General features: G+C 45.1%; 1 protein-coding gene across 1 annotated transcript in view; it reads right to left on the reverse strand.

Moving 5' to 3' along the window:
• Window positions 1-12,097: 12,097 nt before the first annotated feature.
• Window positions 12,098-15,870, reverse strand: part of Scpep1 (serine carboxypeptidase 1) — a 30,110-nt gene continuing 26,337 nt past the window's right edge. The window contains exon 13 of the mRNA XM_015495436.2: window positions 12,098-12,678. Within this exon, the coding sequence (XP_015350922.1) occupies window positions 12,616-12,678 (63 nt within the window). The 3' untranslated portion in view covers window positions 12,098-12,615. The remainder of the gene's footprint in view (window positions 12,679-15,870) is intronic.

A 15,870-nucleotide genomic window follows, 5' to 3' on the forward strand; every position in this document is an offset into this window, starting at 1 on the left:
GGGGGGGGGGGGGGTCGGTGTGGAATATAGCTGAGTTGGTAGAGTGCTTGCCTTGCATGCATAAGGCCCTGGGTTCAATCACCAGCAACATACACACACACACACACACACACACACAAGTAATGACTGTCAAAATATAATGCTGCTATCCATTGTTAATAAAACTCTTAGTCCATTCTATTGCTATAACAGATTTTTGGAGACTAGGTAATTAATAAATAAAAGAGGTTTATTCTGGCTCACAGTTCTAGATGCTGGGAAGCCCAAGAGTGTGCAATCGGCATCTGTTCAGTTTCTGCTGAGGGCCGCATACTGCTTCACCCCATGTGGGAAATTGAAAGGTCAAGGTCAAGTGTAAAAACTCATTCTCAGCAGAAAGACCTTAATCCATTCATGGATGCTATCTCCATGAACCAAACACCTCCCCCTGGTCCCCATCTTCCAACACTGTCACATAGAGGAATTAAGATTCCAAGATATGAACGTTTGGAGACACACTCAAAATAGTAAAATCATTTACTCCAAGCTGGGTGTGGTGGTGCATGCCTGTAATCCAAGGAGCTCTAGGGGCTGAGGCATGAGGCTCAGGAGTTCGAAGCTAGCCTCAGCAAAGGCGAGGCCCTAAGCAACTCAGTGAGACCCTGTCTCTAAATAAAATACAAAACAGGGCTGAGGATGTGGTTTAGTGGTTGAGTGTCCCTGAGTTCAATCCCTGGTACCCAAAATTAAAAAAAAAAAAAAAAAGGACATATACTCCAATCTCTATTTTCAGAGCATTTTACACTTTTTAATGTCATCGCATGTGGTTCTATGCAGTATTTTCTGGTTAAAAGTGTGGGCCCTGACCACAGACTGGGTTCAGATCTCACAGCTGCCACTTTTTAACTGTGTCATCTTAGGGAAGTTATCTAAACTTGCATTGCTTTAAGTTCTCCAGGTGTAAAATGAGTAGAATAAACAGCCCCAGCTCAGGTTGATGATTAAATAAATCAACAGCTATAAAGCCCTTACAACAGGGATCCCCTCAATCAGGATGGCTATTATTCTTACTACTGCAGCGAGCCACGCTGTCCTCCCACTTCTGAGACTTCCCGGTGGAGGCGGCATGTCTACACGGTCTTCTGTAGCGCCCCCTTCTTGTCACTGTCTTATGGATGGTTTTTACCTGTCTTATGGATGAGCTGGAATGCGAACTCAACTGGGGCCTCTGGAGACATCGCAGAAGGAGTGAACATCACAAATGGCAGTCTTGGGTGACAAAAGCCTTTAAGGAATGTCTGGGGGAGGGGGACTGCTCACATGGAGACCTGCCCCATATGGAGGAAAAAACCTGTTTGATTCATGGCAAATGAGTTTGGCTTAAGCTGGGTACAGGGGCATATGCCTGTAAACCCAGTGACTCTGGAGGCAGAGAGGATCCCAAGTTTGAGGCCAGCCTCAGCAACCATAAGATCCCATCTCAAAATAAAGAGGGGGGGCTGTGGATGTAGCTCAGCGGTCGAGTCCCCCTGTCTTCAATCCCCACTATCAAACAAATGAACAAAGAAACCCACACAAACAAATGAGTTTGACATGATTTGTTCCATTTTGGCCAATCTAGGTTTCCCAGCAACTCTCAAAACCACTCCCACTGCTGACCCAACAGTGTGGCTCTGGTGTGTTTCAGCCAAACCACGCAGCAAGACACCAAGGTGAGGCCACCAGGGCTTCCACTAACCCCCTGTAAGTGACCTTTCCAAGAAAGTCTCATCATTGTCTTGCTTTTGCAGCTGAGACTGAGGTACAGAGAATCTGAATAAGTTGTTCAAGGTCATACACTAGTAAATAGAGCCAAACCCAGAGAGCCTGCTCCAACCTCATGTATTTAGGGCTCTTGCCAAGTTCCTCCTACCAAAAACAGGGGCCAGCCACTCGTGGGCACTAATTCCAGATGTTCCAGAGCCCTGACCAGGGGCAGGAGGAGGGACACGCCTGTCCAGATAATTAAGACACGTGCTTGGGAGACAGGCAGCCCTGCCTTCACCCCCAGCCTGGGAGCCCTCTTAAGGGCTGCCCTTCAGCTTGGCTTTGAGCGCCACTTCTCTGCTGGAGACACCTGTGGCTGTCCTCTCCCTTCTGCCTTTCTCCAGGACTGGGAAACAGCGGGACCACGCCCACTGGGGGCTCCTCTCCCCCCTCCTGTTCCCCACCTACCATCCACAGGCCACTACATCTGCCTCTTCCCAGAAAGAATGCATGCCCCACGTTCAAGGCTACAGCGAGCAGCAGGACTGTACTGAAGGTTCCAGAACAGAGCCGGTGTGTGTGTGTGTGTGTGTGGGGGTGGTGCAGAAAACTACAATTCAGTTTGATGCTTTCCTGCTGCTTGTCAGCCTGCCACCCATGTGCTTGGCACCCTCGTCCCTTGGCCTTTTCCCCATGCCAGGGTGGGAGGAGGTGACTCAGAGGTCTGCCTTCTCTCTTCTCCGTTGTTCCTTGCTCTCCCCAACTCCCCACCCCAGACACACATGGCCTCCTCTTGGAGCCCCCCATCCCCCAGACCAGGACAGGAGGCTTGCTCACGAATGGCTGGCACAGGCCTATGCCGCTCTCCCTTTGAGGGGGTTCCTCAATAAGCCCCCAAGCCAGAGTTCTTTAGAGACTGGGAGGAATGGGAACAGCCAGTGAGGCCAAGCTGTCGCCTTGCTGGGGAGGGAAATGTCAGCTGCCTTTGCCTGCCCTGGCCTTTCCTCTACTTGCTCTTCTCTGAAGGTCACTGGTTTCAAAGGTCTCAGCAAATCTGTTTTCCCTCCATCGCTGGGTTTCCAGCTCCTCCTAACAGGGAGAGGGGTTTGTCCCTGAAGATTGCCAAAGGCAGTGGCGAGAAACTCACCCAGCAATTACCTTGAAGAGCCTTCCCTGGTGAATAGGCTCTTTCTCTTCCAAGTTGGAAAATTCTCACCTTGTGCCAATTAGTCCAGAGGGCACTTGGAACTCTGCCAGCTGAAACACTAAACCCTTAAAGGGAAAGTGAGCAAGGAACAAAAGCAGCCTTCCAGGGGTTTGTGGCAGCAGCCTGGTGGCTTTAACACACACACACACACACACACACACACACACACACGGTAACAAAGAGCTGTTACCCTGGTAGAACACACTGGAACATAATGTTAAATCCATTTTCAGAACAGCCACCCCTGATTAAATATACGACTTTTCTCCCAAGGGAATGTGGATTTTATTGCCAAGTTCTACAACCTACCTACCCTCTCACTCTAAAGAGGAAGTGCCCATTCTGAAAAAGACTTACGAAATCAGAAACTTCCTGAAGTGTGTACATACATGGATCATTTGACCAGCAGAAGGTTCATCATTTATGATACTAATAGAATGGCCCAGAATGGCTGTATGTATCTTTTTTTTTTATTAGCTACACCTGACATTACAATGATCTTGGCAATTCATACATTTGAATCAATTGGGGTATAATTTCTCATTTTTCTGATTGTACAGATTGCAGAATCACACTGGTCATACAGTCACCTATATACGGCTGTATGCATCTTACCAAGTACATTGGCCTTGGAGGCACTGTATGATTTTTTTTTTCCTTTTTAAATTTTATTTTTGAGACAGGGTCTGGCAAAGTTGCTGAGGCTGGCTTCAAATTTATGATCCTCTGGGCTGGGGATGTGGCTCAAGCAGTAGCGCGCTCGCCTGGCATGCGTGCGGCCCGGGTTCGATCCTCAGCACCACATACAAACAAAGATGTTGTGTCCGCCAAAAAAACTAAAAAATAAATATTAAAAAAAAATTCTCTCTCTCTCTCTTTAAAGAAAAAAAAATTATGATCATCCTGCATCAGTCTACTGAGTTGTTGGGACTACAAGTGTGTGCTACTGTGCCCCTGTGAACATGTGGGAAACAATAGGGCCACACCCTCTGGGCTCCCCTCCCTTGTGTTCAGCCAGGCTCCCTCCTTTTCCCCACTCATCATCAATAGCCCTGATGTTGACGCACTAGATACTGATGCTGATTTTTACTACCAACAAATTCTGTGTGTGTGTGTGTCTGAGTGTATGTGTGTGTGTGTGAGTGTGTGTGTGTGTGTGTTGGGGTTGATCCCAGGGCCTCACACATGGTAAGAATTTGTTGTGACGTTTCCATTCACCCCTGGCATGTGATCTCCCCTGATCATGAGAATTTGTACAACCCCAGTCTCTGCTGACAAATTCTCATGGTCAGGAGAGATCACATGCCAGGAGTGAATGGAAATGTCACAGCAAAATATTGCACCCCCTTCACTGCCCCCACAAGTGACCACAATTTTTTTAAGGAACAAAAAAAACTTGATTTCCCCATCCTGACTTTTAGTAGATCCAAGCCCCAAAGCATCTGTGTTTTCCCTAGACTCAGTTCAGTTGTGCCTCAGTACACCCTAACACAACTTCCTTTTGGTTTGGGCTTTCTTGCCTTTAGATTCACATTTATATTTTAAAATATTTTTTCTCAGAGGTTTCCATTTCCTAGTCTATATAAAAACAGGGCTTGACTTGGACTTGAGCAAATTAAAACAGGTTCCGCTCCTAGGAGTGGTATTAAATGGGCTCCCTGATAGATGCCAGTGCCACTTTATTTTTGGTGTCTCTTAAAAGGACCTTTTAATAGCTCTGAGTAGGGGCAGTAATCCTTGGAAACAAGATAAATGGGGAGAAGTCTGCTTCCCTACCCCTAACTCTCTGTGGTTCCCTTTATAATTGAGGCAACTAAATTGGAGAGTGAATGCTGTGGATCCTATAATTTTACTTGGAATTTCCTACTGTGGACACTGACTTTTTTTTTTTTTTTTTTTTTTTAATGTTGAACACGTACAAAGTCAAACCTCCTCCCAACCCGGTCTCAAAGTACACTTGAAAGACTTTTTCCTGTGGCAGTCATTCTCAATTTCTCCAGGTTTATGAAGAAAAGTGGAACCATGCCTTTCTCAATTTCTAAATCCACACTATATTTAGTTAAATGCAAGGAGCTGTGGATGTAACCCAGTGGTAGAAGGTATGCTTAGCATGTACGGGGCACAGAGTTCAATCCCCAGCACACACACACAAATTATTTAGTAATATTTAGGCTTAGCTATAAGTGGTATAAAATTTATATTAAAAATTGCTCAAGACAAAAATTTATTTCTGTCCCATGTACAAAGAGGAAAGTGGTACAAAGTGGAAAGGTAAGTCTACCCCTCAAAATCCTCAGGAACTTGGATTCTTCTAGCAAATTCCCACAATACCTGATAGGGTCCTTATGTTCATGATCCCAAAGGGTTGCATCTATATGTTACCTAGAAAAGAGGTCGAAAGAGTTAAAAGTTTTCCAGTATTGCTGGAGAATACTCTGTTAAATATCTAATTGGCCAGAACCTAGTCACATGGCCATACAACAGCAAGGGAGGCTGGGAAATGTAGTTTTCTTCTGAATAGTAGTATGCCCAGTTAAAAAATCTTTCTCCTCCCTCCCATCCTTCCTTTCTTCCTTCTTCTTCTCCTCCCTCCCTCCCTTCCTCCCTTCCTTCCTTCCTTCTTTCCTTCTTTGTGGTACTGGGGATCAAGCCCAGTTCCTTGTACATGCTAGGCCAAGTACTCTATCCCTAAGCAACACTCCCAGTCCCACCCACCCTTTTTTGAGACAGGGTCTCACTATTTCCCAGGCTGGTTTCAAAACTTCTGGGCTCAAGCAATCCTGCCTCAGCCTCCCATGTAGCAGTTACTGCAGGTATGTGCCACTGTACCCACTTGGATGCAATTTTTAAGAGTTTTGCTTATATCTATCCGATTTGCAAAGTTGGACCAGAAGTCAGGTAGGTCTCCTGAGAAGCTTAAAACATTCCCATGAGCACGTTCCTTACCAATGTGGAAGAATAAGTGAGGAGAGCCTGAAAAGCCACATAGGACCATGCTTTTTCCTCTGACCTTGCTCCTGATAAGAAGAGTTCTGAGGTGAGGGAAGTAGGAAAGAGTATGGGATGGGCCACTGTAGGAGGCAGCTTTAAAAGAGCTCCTGGAAATGCCCACCTCCTGCTCCTGCCCTGTGTAATCTCCATTGTGGACTGGACGTATTGACTTATCCTTAAAGAATAGAATAGGTGATGGGTTTGGTGGCGCACACCTGTAATCCCAGCAGCTTGGGAGGCTGAGACAGGAGGATCATGAGTTCAAAGCCAGCCTCAGCAAAAGTGAGTCACTAAGCAACTCAGTGAGACCCTGTCTCTAAATAAAATACAAAATAGGGCTGGGGATGTGGCTCAGTGGTTGAATGCCCCCGAGTTCAATCCCCATACCAAAAACAAACAAACAGACAAAAAAAAGCCACAAATAGGTTACTGATGAGACATAACTTCTGAGGTTTGGTTAGACAGTGACTTCTGTCTTTCTTTACTCTACTTTCTCCCTCTGACTCACATTCCTTGCTCAGAGGAAGCCAGCTGCCTTGTTGTGAGCTGCCCTGTGGAAAGGTTTGCATGACAAGGGGTTAAGGGAGGCCTTCAGTTCAACAGCTCTGTAAGGAAATGAATCTTCCCAATAACCTTGTGGATGAGGGTGGAAGCAGATTCTATCCCAGTTGAGTCTGAGACAACTGTGATTCTGGCCAACATCTTGATTGCAGCTCTGTGTGAGAGAGGATAGAAGACCCAGCTTAGCCACACCTGACCCCATAGAAGCTGTCAAATAAAAATGTTCTGGGAAGGGCTAGAGCTGTGGCTCAGTGGTGGAGCATTTGCCTAGCATGTGTGAGGCATTGGGTTTGAGCCTCAGCACCACCTAAAAGAGTAAAATAAATTAAATAAAGGTATTGTGTCCATCTACAATTGATATACTTTATTAAAATATATCACATATATATTTTAATGTTAAGCCACTCTGTTACTGGATAATTTAACACATAGCAATAGATAACTAACATACCCATCAAATAGGAAGTTCTCAAGTTTCTTTTGACTTTGTTTCTTATCAGGTTCATCTTGAATCAAAAGAACAAAAATTGTGAGCATTTTTGCCATTAGGTAGCAAACACTCCCCAAGTGGGTCACAGGGAATAAATTCCCAATATTTATTGTCCAAGATCCCAGCATTCTCCTTCCTTGGTGAAAGATTAAACAGACCGTAGAGATCCATCATATCCAATCTTCCTGAACAAAAGCCAAGGAGAGAAACCAAAAAATAACCAGATGAATGGGATGGGTAATTAGATTACATAACTGCCTTCTCTCAAAGACATAAGTGAATAAAAAAACAAACACAGGAGACCAGGCACAGAGGTGTAAGCCTGTAGTCCCAGCTACTGGGGAGGCTGAGGCAGTAGATTGATGAGTTCAAGGTCATCCTGGGTAACACAGGCAACATAGACAGCAAGACCCTGTCTCAAAAACCAAAACCAAACAAATAAGCCAAACAGCAAATAATATATAAACATAGAGGGGAAAACCCTGTAACTGAAATGGAGGAAATTAACACAAAGTACAAAAGATAGGTGAGGAACTTTCCTTTGAAGATTCGCACTAGGGAATTATAAATACTTTGCCTCCTTTCAGGGAAATTAAAGTTATTGTGGAGTCTATGAAATAAAAAATTAAAAAGGAGATAAAAAGACAAGAGTAATATGGTGAAATAGCAGCTGGCATAATTAGGGAAGATGAATTAATGAGAAAGATAATTGTAGAACGGTGAAAATGAAGTAGTGATGTTGAGAGTAGTCATGAGAAAAGGCACTTAGAATAAAGGGTAAAGGACAAAAAAAGTGGGGAAACAGATCCTTAAAATATTCAAATATACAATGGAAAATGTTGTCAAACTGAAGATCTGAACCTGTGGAAGAGAAAGCTCACACGGTGTCAGGCAAAATTAAAAACTAGCAACATCACCAGGTGCAGCAGTGCACACCTGTAATTCCAAATACTCAGGAGGCTGAGGCAGGAGGATGGCAGATTTGAGGCCAGCCTCAGCAACTAGCAAGATTCTGTCTCAAACTAAAAAATAATAATAATAATAAAAATGGGGCTGGGGTGTAGCTCAGTGGCAAAATGCCACTGGGTTCAATCCCCAGGATCAAAACAACAACAACATAAATAGAAACATGAATGTAAATATCTGAAATCACCAATTTGCTTGATTAAACAAAGATGTTAACAGCATCTGGGTATTAAGAGAAACTGTTTCCAAGACTGAAGAAGAAAAGGCAAGTTGGTTTTAAATTTGTCTGCAACATTAGATGCCAAGGAGAAGGAGAAGTTATTGCTCAAGTTCTCTACCTGATCAAGCTATTGATCCCCTGTATAGGTCGCAGAAAGACATCATCAAATGTGCAGATCCCAGTCGTGGGCAAGTTTTAGTGCATTAAAATAATCAAGTTGAAACAACTCTATTAGTCAGAATTCATTTGGAGAAGCAGAGACGCGCATGCAGGTGTGTTACTGGGGACTGGACTTCTGCAGTGTGGGGCTGCTGGTCAGGCAGTCTTCCTGAGGCTGTAGTGGTCAACGGCCTGTGTGGAGGTAGCTGGGGCCAGCAGAGGGGAAAGCAGAGTGGGTGGGAAATGGAGACCAGGAAAATCCAAGCATGAAGTGGAGGCCACAAGGGCAATGCACGGGATGGAATCACCCAGGTTTTGGGCACAACTTTGCATCACTAAATGCACTCATCTGGCTCAGGAATCCTTGCCTCATGGAATGACTCCAATTTTTTTTTTTTTTTTGGTGCATTATAATAATACTGGATAGTAGGATTGATTATTGCCATAATTGTGCAAGCACATAATCCGATCAATCTCATTCCCCAGTCTCTTCCCTTTCCCTCTGCACCTCCTTCCCCTGACCTGTTTGCTCTCTTCTGAGCTCCCTCCTATTATTATTATTATTTATTTATTTTGGTACTGGGGATTGAACCCAGGGCCACTTTACCACGGAGACACATCCCCAGCCCTTTTAATGTTTTTATTTTATTCTATTTTTAATTTAATTTAATTCTTTTTGTGGTGCTGAGGATTGAAACCAGGTCCTTATGCATGTGAGGCAAGCACTCTACCAATTGAGCTACATCCCCAGCCCTGCCGGCCCTTTTTATTTACCTATTTTATTTTGAGAAAGAATCTCACTAAGATGCTTAGAGCCTCACTAACTTGCTGAGGCTGGCTTTGAACTTTCAATCCACCTGCTTCAGCCTCCCAAGCCACTGGGATCATAGGCATGTGCCACTGCACCCTGCTATTATGAATTAGTGTATTATAATTATGCACATAAGTGGAATCTATTGTGGTATTTTTTTTTTTCAACATTTACGTTTTAGTTGTAGGTGGACACAATACCTTTATTTTTATGGGGTGCTAAGGATCGAACTCAGTGCCTCAAGCAAGCTAGGCGAGCCCTCTACTTATGAGCCCCAGTCCCTCCTTGTGGTATATTAGAACATGGACTTAGCATCATTTTGTAGATTTGTTCCCTAATACTTCCTCCTCCTTCCTTCTCCATCCCCCTCCTCTACTCTGCTGGTCTCCCTTCTATCTTCACATCTTTTTCCACAAAGGGTCTGGGCCATTAGAAATCTAAATCAGATTTCATAGTCTTCCATTGACCTTCATCCGAGGACATTGGGGCTCTAAGGGGTGGACCAGAGGGTCTCCTGCATTCTTCCTCCTGGCTGCCGTTGTAGACCAGCAACCCAATTTCCCCTGAGAGCCAGGCCAGTCAGAATCCTCACCTCAGCCAGTACTTTGCCAGTTGATTCAGTGCCCAAAGAGGCCAGATGGTGTCTTCAAGTTCCAGTTCAGTGGCGGTCTGCCTCCTGGTGAAAACATTCTCCCCCTTGTAACCAAGACCTCTAGACCAGCTGAAGTTGAAGAGCAAAGATTTCCTGCTGGATAGGGTTACTAGTGAGAGGGGTCACTCTCATTTTTATAACTGGATTCCTGGACTCATGCATGCTGGGTATGGGAGCAACGTGATTGCTGATTTAGAACCTACATCACTTTGGGGAAGAGGATGCCCCAGCCTTGCAAGCTCTCACCACCTAGCTAGCACGGTAACTGAAATTTTCAAAAAGCTATTTAACCATCTGTCAAGGCAGTTGCTTCAGGACGATGGGGAACAAGGTGAAATCGGCGCATTCCATGTGAATAAGCCGGCTGCTGCGTTTCATTTGCTGTGAATGCCTTGACCGTGGAGAAGGTATTCTGCAAATCCACAGATGGTAGAAACATGGTGGACAGGGGAGGCAAGTCTATGCCCAGAGCAAGCATCAATTCCAATAAGAAGCAAGTGTTGCCTCTTTCATAATGAAAGTGGTCCAAGGTAATCAACCTAACACCAGGGAGCTGGCCCATCTCAGGCAGTGGTGGCATATGAGGGGCTAAGTGTTGTCTCATCAGCTGACAGATGAGGTACCCAGCAGTGGCTGTAGCCAGGTCAGCCTTGGGGAGTGGAAGTCCATGCTACTGAGCCTGTGCATAACCTCCATCTGTGTTGCCATGGCCACTTTGCTCCTGAACCAAAGGACTGGCTGGAGAAGGAGGCTGACAGATGTCCTCAGACTGGGTCATCCCCCTTGCCTGATTATGACAATCTTCCTTTACCCTCTGGTGAGCATTCACGTGGGACATGAGTATCTCCATACTCTGCCATTCAGAGAAATCTAGCTTTGTATCCGTCCTCAGATTGCATGTCTTAATTTTCAATTGAGTTTTTCCCAAGACCCAGACTACCCAGCCAAACCAGCATTTGGTTCACACCTATCCTTTTTATTTATTTTTGCAAAAACTGTGGATGGAACCCTCAGGAGCATGCACATACTCAGCACGCATCCTACCACTGAGATGCACTCCCAGCCCAATGCCCTAACTTTTTGTGGTACTGGAACTGAATCCAGGGCCTCACACGTTAGGCAAGTCCTCTATCTCTGAGCCATATCCCCAGGTCCCAATGCACTGACTTCTTCTTCTTCTTTTTTTTTTTTTTTTAAGTTTCTTTCTTTTTGTTTAATAATGTTATTATATTTTTATACCTTTATTTAATTAATTTGTTTTTAATGTGGTGCTGAGGATCGAACCCAGTGCCTCACACATGCTAGGCAAACGCTCTACCACAGCAACAATCCCAGCCCCCAATGCACTGACTTTTAACAAAAGAGACCCTGAGAGGTTAGGAATTCAATGTGTTTTAATTCAATTTTAAATTTTACTTATTTATTAATAAGTAAATTGGTGATTTACCAGAAGAACTTATAAGACTCAAAAGCAGATTATGTTCATAGCTAGATTTTTCTTTCTTTTCTTCCTTCCTCAACAGTGAAGGATACACAGCAAAAGCAGCAGGAAAATAGATTTGCCTTGGTAAAGTCCAGGGGGACCCATCACAGGCTTCTAATGTTCTTTCTCTCCAGGGCACACAGGACTGCTTGCTCACTAACAGTGAAGTTCAGAGTAAAGTCTCTGACCAAGGAATCCTGCTGGAGGCTCAGCCTGCATCCATGAGTATATAACCTGCCACATTCTGCAGGAACAGACTTTGGGTTTGGTTTTCCAAACCATCCTCCAATTATAGGACAGTCTCAGAAGTATCAGGTCCCTTGTGCAGACTTTGAGCTGCAAATTAAAAATTAAAAGTCTTGCCAGGCGCAGCTGTGCACGCCTGTAATCCCAGCAGCTCAGGAGACTGAGGCAGGAGGATTGCAAGTTCAAACCCAGCTTCAGCAACTCAGTAAGGCCCTAAGCAACTCAGTGAGACCCTGTCTCTAAATAAAATACAAAAAAAAAGGGGGGGGGGGCTGAGGATGTGGCTCAGTGGTTAAGTGCCCCTGGGTTCTATCACTGGTACCAAAAAGAAAAAAATTAAATTAAAAGCCCTGAGTTTATTATTTTAATTTCAGAGAAATGTGGCAATCCTTTGGCTAAACAATCACACTTTTACAAATTTACTGTAAGCAAACAGCAAGAAGGTACATAGAGCTATAACCATCAGGATGAATAATCACCAGAGCACCATTTAAAATAGTGACAAACTAGAAATCACTTGTGGGAAACAACCAGGAATTTGGTAAATACACCATAGTCGACCACAAAATGGAATGCTCAGAGACCATTAAAAATGTCACAGAAGAATTTATTGACATTAAAAGGTGTTTACGACATATTGATCTCTGAACACAGGAGATGGTAAAATAACAATATAGCCATGATTCCATTTTTGTAAAAAATATAAATGTCTATATATGTAACCAAAAAATACCTGTGAGGCTAGATACTGAATTGGTAGCAGTGCTTACCCCTGGAAAGGGAGGGTATGAGTCTTTCTTTTGTTCTTTGCTTAACTGTATTTCCCACCTTTTTTTAAAAAACAAATCATATTCTTTGATTTTGCAATCAGAAAAAGTCAATCTATGACAATCCTTCATTTTGATAAAAACAAATCCATTAAAAAAATGTTTTTTAAGAAGCAGAAATGATTCCCAAGCTGCCCGAGGCCGTGGCAGCTGGTAGGGGCCTTCACAATCCCAGCCTGAGTTAGATTCAGGGAGGAGCACAGCTTCCTCCAGTTTCAGGTCCTCGGTTTGATCCTGCGCCTCCAGGCCACGCCAGCTCCTCTCAGCTCGGTACTTCCTATTCCTGTTGTGTCACCAGCCTCATCATCTTCAGAGCCATGGCCCCTTGGTCAGAAGGAACCTAGAACCAAGGAGGATCCAAGTTAGTGCTCCTAGTGCCATTCCTGGTCTGAGGTTGGGGACAATATCCCGAACCCTTGCTCCCAGGAGGGAGCCAGCCCTGAGACAACACCAGTGGGGACAACTGCACCTCAGTGCACCCTTAAAGAGAGTCCCTTTGGGAAACGACCCCTGTGCTGGGTTAAAGTTCTTCTGAGCTCCCCCTGTGTTGAGTGACAGGGGCCTGGAGAAGTCAGTGTAGGAAAGTTCTATTGCATTTGGGGCTGATCTGTTTCTTTTTTTCCCCCCTAGTGCTGGGGATAGAGCCCAGGACCTGACACATGCTCAGAAGAGCTCTTGTACTGAGCTACATCCCAAGGCGTTATTGATTTCTTTTCGTTTCTTTCCTTTTTTGTGGTGCTGGGCATTGAATCCAGGGCCTTGTTGCACACGAGGCAAGCACTCTACCAACTGAGCTGTATCCCCAGGAACCCCTTATAAATTTCTTTACAGGGGCTATGCTCAGGGTGCTGGGATCAGCCTGTTCAAGGAAAGAGGATGCTAAATATTTTAAAGAACTCTCTTTTAAAGGATCCCAGGCTGGGAAGTGCATGGAGGAGAGGCTGAGGGAAGGCTAACAGGAGAGCCTTGAACAAATACAGACAAACAAGACCCTTGGTGTGGGTGGCATCTGGCCTTTTTCTGTTGTTTCTTTTGTTTTCCTTTAGCTTTTTAGAATAAAATGTAATCTCCACTCAGGAGGTAAGGCAGCAGGATCAAAAGTTCAAGTCAGCCTGGGCAATTTAGTGAGGCTCTATTCCAAAATAAAAAGGGCTAGTGGTGTAGCTCAGTGGTAGAGCATCCCTGGGTTCAATTCTCAATCCTGCAAAAAAATAAAAAATAAAAAAAAACTCTTTCCCATACACCACCTAAAAAGGTAGGGTCATAGGCCTCAGTTTCTCCTCTACAAAGAGAGAGGTAGAGCAGGTAGGTATTCTTCTGGGTCTGAAATCCTTGGTTCCATGATTCTCTCTGGTACATTTCTGTCCTGGAATTCCCCTGTCAATCAAGAGTCCCCAGGAGGCAAGGCATTTAATCAAATAAAGGGGAAGTGATAGGCGGTGACAACAACATTCTGTAAGAGTTATTTTAAGCCTGTCCCCAACTGGTCTGTTGTTCTAAATGTGACAAACCAAGAGGAAATGGGTCTGCACTCTAGCACTGAAGCAAGAGGTTAGCGCACGGAACTAGTGCTTTGCTCTAAGACTTCCTGCTAGCTTTAACCCAGTCAGTATGAAGGCGCCCAGATACACTTAGCCATAGATAATGCCCCTTCACCACAGGCACAGGGCCTTGCTTGCCCTCTCAGGGGGAGGGCTACATTCTTCCCTTTAAAGGAAGCTGTCATCTCCTCCCTCATTCCTCATTCATGTTCTCCCACTTTCCACCTGGCTTTTGGGGCCTGCCCTTCCACTGAAGCGCTCACCATGATGCTAAAGCCACCCTGGGATCCAGGCATTGCATTTCAGTTCTTGGTCTGTGTCTTCAGTAGCATTGACACGAATGGCCCCACCTGCTTTGGAAATGCCACCTGCCCTAGGTCTCCCTACTTCTCTTGCAGTGCCTGCCTCAACCTCACTGTGGCTCTTCTTCTGCTTTATAACTCTTTAGTCAGTCCTGCTGTGTCCTCTTCTGTTTCTGACTCTCAAACCTCCATCTCCAGGTACTTGTCTTGCCTGCAGACCTTACCTATTCAGTTTATATATGAAGCACTTGTGGACTGTGCACTTGGCTGTTAAATGAAACTCAGCAGGTGCAAACTGCCTCCCTGCCCCAATAAAGGACGCTGGAGCAGAAGCCAGGAGGCCACCCTTGATTTCTTTTCCATCCCAAATGATTACTAAGTCCTGCCAATGCTCCCGTCTTCTGCATGAGCAAATTCTTCTATTTTTCTCCCTTATAGATTGTCTGCTTCAGTCTTTTTCCATGCCCTTGGCTGCAAAGATTATTTCATAGACAAATCTGGCAATTGCACTCCTTTGCTTGTCCCCTCCGTGGCCCCTTACCCTCTGAGCTCCTCAGGGTGGGGTGGAAAGTCCCCCTTCCCAGCTCACCTCTCCTCAGCTCATCTCCAGAGGCCTTGCTGCCTGCAGGCCCTGCTTGAGCATGTGCACACTGCTCTCCTTGCTTCTCCTCTTTACCTAATTCACTCCTGCTCATCATGGAGGGGCCAGGCTTCTACACCCCCAAGCCTGGGCTGGGGACCCTTCCTTGGTCCAATCCCTTCTCCGCACGGCTTACTCCATGCTATTAAGAGTCTACTTGTGCTGAGTGCAGTGGCACACGTCTGTAATCCCGATGGCTTGGGAGGCTGAGGGAGGAGGATTGCGAGTTCAAAGACAGCCTCAGCAAAAACATGCCATAAACAACTCAGTGAAATGCTCTCTCTAAATAAACAGGTCTGGGGATGTGGCTCAGTGGTTGAGTGCCTCTGAGTTCAATCCCCAGTATCAAAAAAAAAAAAAAAAGAGTCTATTTGCACTGGGCATGTTGGTGCATGTCTGATATCTTAGTGACTCAGGAGGCTGAGGCAGGATTGCAATTTAGAGGTGACTTGGCAAAATGAAAAATGAAAAATTTAAAAAAAAAGGGGTGTATCTCAGGGTAGAGCAACCATGGGTTCATTGTCCAGTATCACACACATGCACACAAATCTACTGTCCTGACTGTACCCTAGACTACAAACTCCTTGAGGGTAGGGACTATGAACCATTCATCTCTGTGCTGCCAGTACTTATTATATAGCACAGAGTTTAGCACTTAGCAGACAACCAGATGTTTGCTCTAAGAAGTCTCTGGGGCCCCTCTGCCTCCTGCCAAAGTTTCTTAAACTCTTTTTCAGGTATGTGGGTGGGACAGGGATTTGGGGGCAGGACTAAGGCCTCCATAACCTCCCTCAACTCAAGAAAAGTCACTCAATCAACAAATAACCTAAGGGAAAGCAGTAAGTTCATTTTGTAAGTGCTGCAGTGTGACAGGCTCGTGGCTCATCGCTGCACCCAAAGACTCCTCTTAACAAATCCTGGGGCCACCACTGCTTGAGATGCTCCTGGCCTTCATTCTGTGACTCAGCTTGACAGAGAAGTAGGCTTTCACTTTCATTCCCTGAAAATGGCCAAGGAAGGCAACTCTTCCCTTCTTCCCAGACCAGGAC

Source organism: Marmota marmota, unplaced genomic scaffold (genome assembly GCF_001458135.2).
Source record: "Marmota marmota marmota unplaced genomic scaffold, marMar, whole genome shotgun sequence".
Taxonomy (NCBI): domain Eukaryota; kingdom Metazoa; phylum Chordata; class Mammalia; order Rodentia; family Sciuridae; genus Marmota; species Marmota marmota.